The 6,689-nt window shown below is 54.6% G+C and overlaps 3 protein-coding genes across 3 annotated transcripts; 2 read left to right on the forward strand and 1 right to left on the reverse strand.

The window, feature by feature from the left end:
- GUITHDRAFT_77190 (hypothetical protein) lies at positions 1-1,182 on the forward strand (the record flags this gene model as incomplete). The annotated part of the gene is made up of 1 exon (XM_005825411.1): positions 1-1,182. The coding sequence occupies one exon, from the start codon at positions 1-3 to the stop codon at positions 1,180-1,182; it is 1,182 nt and encodes a 393-aa protein (XP_005825468.1).
- A 1,293-nt stretch (positions 1,183-2,475) lies between these two features.
- Positions 2,476-3,579, reverse strand: GUITHDRAFT_115452 (hypothetical protein; the record flags this gene model as incomplete). The annotated part of the gene is made up of 1 exon (XM_005825412.1): positions 2,476-3,579. The coding sequence occupies one exon, from the start codon at positions 3,577-3,579 to the stop codon at positions 2,476-2,478; it is 1,104 nt and encodes a 367-aa protein (XP_005825469.1).
- Positions 3,580-4,899: 1,320 nt separating this feature from the next.
- Positions 4,900-5,511, forward strand: GUITHDRAFT_154720 (hypothetical protein). The gene has a single exon (XM_005825413.1). The coding sequence runs from the start codon at positions 4,955-4,957 to the stop codon at positions 5,432-5,434; it is 480 nt and encodes a 159-aa protein (XP_005825470.1). The 5' UTR covers positions 4,900-4,954; the 3' UTR covers positions 5,435-5,511.
- Positions 5,512-6,689: the final 1,178 nt, after the last annotated feature.

Genomic DNA, 6,689 nt, shown 5'->3' on the forward strand with positions numbered 1-6,689 from the left:
ATGCCAGTGACGTACCACTTCTCCTCTGAGTCTGTGACTGAGGGTCACCCTGACAAGCTCTGCGACATCGTCTCGGACTCTGTCCTCGATGCCTGCCTTGCTCAGGACCCCAACTCTAAGGTGGCTTGCGAGACGGCCTCCAAGACTGGCATGGTCATGGTCTTTGGTGAGATCACCACCAAGGCCAACCTCGACTACCAGACTATCGTCCGTAACGCCGTCAAGAGCATTGGCTTCGACGACTCTTCCAAGGGATTTGACTATCAGACCTGCAACGTGCTCGTTGCCATCGAGCAGCAGTCCCCTGATATCGCCCAGGGTGTTCACGAGGGCAAGTCCGAGGAGGACTTGGGCGCTGGTGACCAGGGTCTCATGTTCGGCTATGCCACCAACGAGACTCCTGAGCTCCACCCCATGTCTCACCTTCTCGCCACCAAGCTTGCTGCCAAGCTCTCTGAGGTGAGGAACAACAAGACCCTCCCCTACCTCCGCCCCGATGGCAAGACCCAGGTCACCATCGAGTACGAGGAGGAGAACGGCAAGACCATCCCCAAGCGCGTCTCTGCCCTCCTCATCTCCACTCAGCACGCTGAGACCGAGGACGGAACTCCCAACGGCAAGACTCTCACCAACGAGAAGATCCGCGCCGACCTGCGCAAGCACGTCATCGACACCGTGATCCCTGCCGGCATGATCGACGATAAGACCGCCATCCATCTCAACCCTTCCGGCCGCTTTGTCATCGGAGGACCCCAGGGTGATGCTGGTCTTACCGGACGTAAGATCATCGTCGACTCCTACGGTGGCTGGGGAGCTCACGGAGGAGGAGCCTTCTCTGGCAAGGACCCCACCAAGGTTGATCGCTCTGCTGCTTATGCTGCTCGCTGGGTCGCCAAGTCCATCGTTGCCGCTGGCCTTGCGCAGAGGTGCATCGTGCAGGTGGCCTACGCCATCGGCGTCGCCAAGCCCCTCTCCCTCTACGTCAACACCTACGGCACTGGCACCAAGCCGGACTCGGAGATCCTCGCTATCGTGGAGAAGAACTTCGATCTCCGCCCCTTCGCCATCATCAAGGAGCTCAACCTCAAGCGCCCCGTCTACACCAAGACCGCTTCCTTCGGCCACTTCGGCCGCAACGATCCGGACTTCACCTGGGAGACTCCCAAGAAGCTCAACATGTAAGTCCGTCGAGGCTCACAAGTCCCTCGATGGGACGTTGGGGATGTGCTGCTGCTCTCTGCGCGTGACAGGGACAGCATGCTCTCTGCCAGGGGCGGAGAAAGTCAGTGGGGTGACGGGACACCGTCTGATTCTTTGTCAAGTTGATCGCTTTTCATGTAAGCATGTAATAAAGTGTTGCCATAAGGCAGGAGATACAATGGTTTCCTTGCATCATTCTTTCATTGTTTCCTGCAAACTGTCAAACCTACTGCATCATATGTACCTCGTTGGAGACTGGAGATATTATCGCAGCCCTTGCACTGGCACAACGAGGAAGCAAAAGACTTGGCGTGCCCTGAATTTACCTTCCGCGAAGTCACCAACACCACTTTCATCTTCTTCTACATCAGCTCCTGCAGCTGCAGCAAGGCTGCGTTCATCTGTATTATCATCTTCATCAATGTCGGCGAGTAGCACTGAAGGGACAGGCAGTACTTCATCAGCTGAAATGATCATTCCTATCAGACTGTGTCTTCAATATCCAGGCTACACTTCAGTGCTACTCGAGTGCCATTTCATCTCACTGATAGTTCGAGTTCCTTCCAGACCTGACTCCTTCCACATGGCTATGAGAAAATCTCAGCACGGTACGGTAGTGCCCTCACAGCCTTGCTCTGACAGTACAAGGAGTTTCGTTTCATCCGGACTGGCAGCCTGCAAGCTGACTGATCTACGCGTTCTACCCGGGTTCCAGCAGAGCCGAGGCTCCCCTCCGGACTCAGTCGTCACATCGACCCCTCGGTTGAGTTTCCTCGGCGCCATCATGGCATTCTCGCCATCCCGAGGGCAGTGACAGCTGACCTTCTGACCCTCCGACTACCAGGCTGTTCCCCCCTGCCCGAGCTTCAGAACTTCAGCTTGAATGCAGCTCGGGCTCGGGTCGGATCTTACCCGGCAGTGCGACCCTGATGAAAAGATGTTAATCTTGACTGGCTGGCCGCAAGCCTTTTCAACTTTCAACTTTCATTCTTGTTTATATGATAATGTCACAATCAGGACTGTCAAGTCCCCGGGTGAGGTCCAGCAGCTTCCGAGTGACTCAGCGGCCTCCCCAAGTCACTCGTGAACCTGACAGTCTCGAGTTCCACCACCCGGTCACGGCACTCACTTTCAAGTTCACCGACGGCTCTGCTCACGTCGCGACGGCGGCTGAGCTGCCAGCTGGGCAACTTCAGTTACTCGCCTGACCCGGGCCTGAGAAACCGTCTGGCCGGCCGAGTGACGGCCGGTAGCTAGTGGCGGGGGCCCAAGGTATCAGGCTGCATCTTCGAGGAGATTCAGAATATCGCTTGCAAGGACACGAAGATACTCAAAGTCCTTGTAGTCTCTCTCGACGCGGGACAGCAGCTCCATCACCATGCTCTTGCTCGTCTGCATGTTCTCTTGCAAGTCCTTGCACGAGCTGACCACGTCACGCAAGCCATGGCAGCACATCATCTGCAGGTCCATCTCTGTTCTGTTGGTCTTCATGCAGTAGACTAGCGCGTCTGCTCCTCCATCTCTCAGCACTTTCTCCGGGGCACTGAACGCCAGGTTCTTGAGCAGGAAGCAGGCATACTGGAGGATGCCCTTGTTGCTCCTTACCATCTTGCCAAGCACCTTGACGTTGGCTTGCTCGTTAAACTCCGGGCGATCGGAGACTTTGCATTTGGAGGAGAGCTCGACGAGGAGCTGGAAGGCAGGCGTGACAAGGCTCATGTTCTGAGGATGATGCTCCAAGATGTCGAAGAGCGCAGCAACGCCCTTGGCTCTGAAGATCTTGGGGAAGAGCGCGACGTCGCTGGCAAAGCGATTGAGGGCAAGACAACCTTGCATCTGCATCTCGGAGAAGGTCTTGTGCAGCTGCATGCCCGTAGCAACCGCCTCGATCGCGCCATTCTTGGCGAGGGACTTGCGGAACTCCTCATCTCGCGCTAGAGTGTGGAACAAGAACGCGCCGATGGCTTGAATGGCATCGAACGACTTGTGGTGCTTCACGACGAGCATTGAAGATTTGACTACCCCGGCCTCGCGCAGTCTCTGCCAGTGGTTGGGGTTGACGGCGACGTTTTGAAGAACTCCAAGGCAGGACATGACAAGCATCGTCTCCTCGATATGCTTCTTCATGGCGCCGATGATCACCTCGACCCCTCCGCACTTCACCAGCACGTTGTTGTTGTGGGGGACGAGAGCATAGCCGGAGAGCATAGCAATCCCATCGTCGAGCCTCTCGGGATCGTCGGGGTGTTTCTTCATGTCATCGATGATGCTCTCGATCGGTCCCTTGGTCGTCTCTTTCTTCTTCGGAGGGATCTTCTGGCCAGACCTGATGGCATTGGAGAGCTCTAACAGTGCAAGTAGTGGAGCGCAGTCCGACATGCTGGCGTGTTGGTGACCTGATGGCTCGTCTAGTCGGCTTGTTCTTGGGGGATGGAGCAGGGATGGAGACGAGGAGGGAGGGCGGGAGGGGCTTTATGGCGGGAGATTCGGAAGTTCAAATGATCACTGTCAGAACTTTACTAAGTTATGGGTCCGACGAGTGAACTCCAAAAGTTTCAACTTTATTTTTTCCAAAGTTTCACTGCGGCGACCGTGACGGTCGGCAAGTTCAAGGCTTTCAAGTCCGATCAATTCATAGTATTAACTTGAACTGAGTTCCGAGTCGGGCCGCGTCACTGAGTGGCCCTCACCGTCACGGTACAAGTTGCCGGCCGGGCCGCACGGTGCCAGGCACGGTCACTGAGTGTCAAGCGGCCAGTCCGTAAACCGTTGAACCGTTTTGGATCAACTTGAAACGGAACTCGGAAGTTGCCACACTGACGCCCCGGGTGTACGGTACGGTCACTGGCCACCGGCACCGGGTGACGGTGGCAGGCCCGGACCGGCGGACGGTCCGATCCGATCGGCGGTGCCGGGTCACCCGCCGCGCTGGCCCCCGTCACCCGGTGAACTTAGGTATATTAGGTGCCAGGGGATGAGGGGAGCAGCCTGAAGAAGGCAGTAGCAGCTGTGATACGGCGGAACTACCCACCCCCTTTGACCCGGTGTATTGCCTAGTTCTAGAAATACCCCCCTTTTTAATATGGATAAAAGGGGTAGTCTTTTGAGTATGACGACCCCTACCCTCGATTTACAAAACCATGGGAAGGAGGTCAGCAGGGGAGATACGTTTCTTTACCTACGGCTGCAAATAAATACATTAAATTTTGAACATAAACTATAAAATCTTGGGGCAATATTTATAGTTTAATGTGAAATACTTCCAAACGACAGAAAAGTACTGAGTGATTTACTACAGTAAATGTTTTCGGTTTTGAGGGGCGGATGTCGGTGCAAAGTGACAGTTTCCAATCCATAAAATGATCATAAAATACTGTTGACCACCACACCGAATCGTGAATTTTATTGAATTTTTATTGCAATGTATTGTTTTCCAGTTTATTCATGGTGTAAAATGGAATGGTTTTGTCCTTTCGTTCCCTTCCTCCTCCTCCTCCTCCTGTCCCAACTTCCTCCACTCCTCCTCCCGCCCCCCCCCCCCCCCCCCTTTCCCCTCCTCCTGGCACTCCACCCTCCTCCTCTGTCCTCAGTCACCATTGATCCTCCTTCCTCGCACTTCTCCTCTGCCTCCTGCAAGGTGTACCCTCCTCCTCTTACGAGATCCTTTTTTGCCGAAATCGACCTTCTTCACATCCCTGTTGCAGCGCTAGGACACCCGCCTCCAGGATCGTCTTGATATTTCAAGCACAGCACGATGAAAGTTCAATGTACAACCTTGCTTTCAGTGCTTCTAGTCTGTCTTGCCTCCTCCTCCGCGTTTGTGAATGAGCTTCGATGCCCCAACATGAACCAAGGCGTCGCTGACATGTCCGGAGTCAAGCAAGACTGTCCCTTCGGGGACATGTGCCCCTGTAAGTCCTGGGATCGAACTATCTCAAACCATCTGCACGAGACTGCCATGCCTCTGCGGGGAAACGAGGAAGCGAACGAGGACAAGAGCTCGCAGGAGGTGGAGCGGGAGCTAGAGGAGCTCGGGGCGGTAGACATCAGCTCCGTGGTTTCGCATCCTCGGGACAACCTCTGCAGGCTGAACGAAGTTTTCCGAGGGCTGAACGACAAGACTTTCACGATGGGACCTGACCATGAGAAATCGAGCCTGTCCTTCTACTCGCCCAAGAGCATGGCTGACCAATGGCACTGCCCTCTGCACTCCCACCCCAAGGCGGACATGTAAGAAGAGAGCGGAGGAGATGGAGGAGGGAGAGGTTGAGGGTCTGTTGTGCATGAGAGCAGACGAGATGATGGTGGAAGGGACGAGAAGATTGTTTGAGAGGGTAATGGTAGATTTGATTTTTGACGAGTAAAGCGCTAATTTCACGAGAATGACGGAAGTTGAAACAACTCTGTTTTCATCTTTTCCTGTCTCTGCCTGTGTCTTTTTCTCTGTCTCCATGTCTGTCTGCATGTCTACCCCTGTCTTTTGCCATCCTTCTCTCTTCAGGTGGTAAGGATTCCTTGGCCTTCGCCGGAGTTGGGAGGAGAAACTGACAGTCGAACTCCGTTGGTGTCTGAGAGGGGAGGAGGAGAGGCCAGCTGATACCCTGCTGGAGATGTGACTGGAGATGTGAAAGTTTGAAGAATGGGAGGCAGGGAGGGGAGTGAGAGGAAGGAGGGCGGGGCGAGGAGCGGAGGGAAGGAGGGGCAATTAAGGAGGAATGGATGACAACTCAGGAGGAGAGGCAGAAGAGGATGACGGCGATGAAGAAAGAAGGGCGGGGGGGGAAACCATTCGTGTTGGGCCCGAAGGGAGGGGTTGCCGTGACACCTGAGGCAGCACGAGTGAGAGAGATGCGGCGAGAGCGAAGGTGGACGGAGGAGGGGAAGGAGGAAGAGGAGAGGACGGGAAGGAATGACATGTAGAGCAATAGAAAGATAGGGGAAGAGGAGCAATTGAGAGAGGAAAGGCAAAGGAGGAGGAAAGCAAGGCGAAGAAAGAGACTGAGGGAGAGGAGGAGGAGGAGGAGGACAAGGTGGAAGGAAGAAGGAGGAGGAGATACCTCGTCGTCGGATGAGTTGAACCCTGAAGGTTTCACTGTCTCGCTTGAAATCGAGGGCCACCTGCTTGTTCCTGTCAAATTTTGCTGTCAATTAGCACGAGAATGACGACCTGCGTCCCTGGATCCCCGATGATCTGATTGGTGATGCTGAGACAAGGTAAGGCACAAACGTGAAGAGTGGAGAGTAGATGTCACGTCGGAATGTCTAGTCCGATCACTGAGGCCTGTAGAGTAGGATGAATCAGGAATGGTTAGCAAAAAAAGCGTACGGATACGGATACATTTGAGGAGGAGGAGAAAGAGGAGGAGTTGGGGGGGGGGGGGGGAGGAGGAGGAGGTGGTGGTGGTGGTGGAGATCCTAATGAAAGAGGAGGAATTGGTGGTAATGGTGATGGTGGGGAAAAAAGAAAAGGAGGAAGAAGTGGAAGAAGA

Source organism: Guillardia theta (assembly GCF_000315625.1).
Source record: "Guillardia theta CCMP2712 unplaced genomic scaffold GUITHscaffold_84, whole genome shotgun sequence".
NCBI lineage: Eukaryota > Cryptophyceae > Pyrenomonadales > Geminigeraceae > Guillardia > Guillardia theta.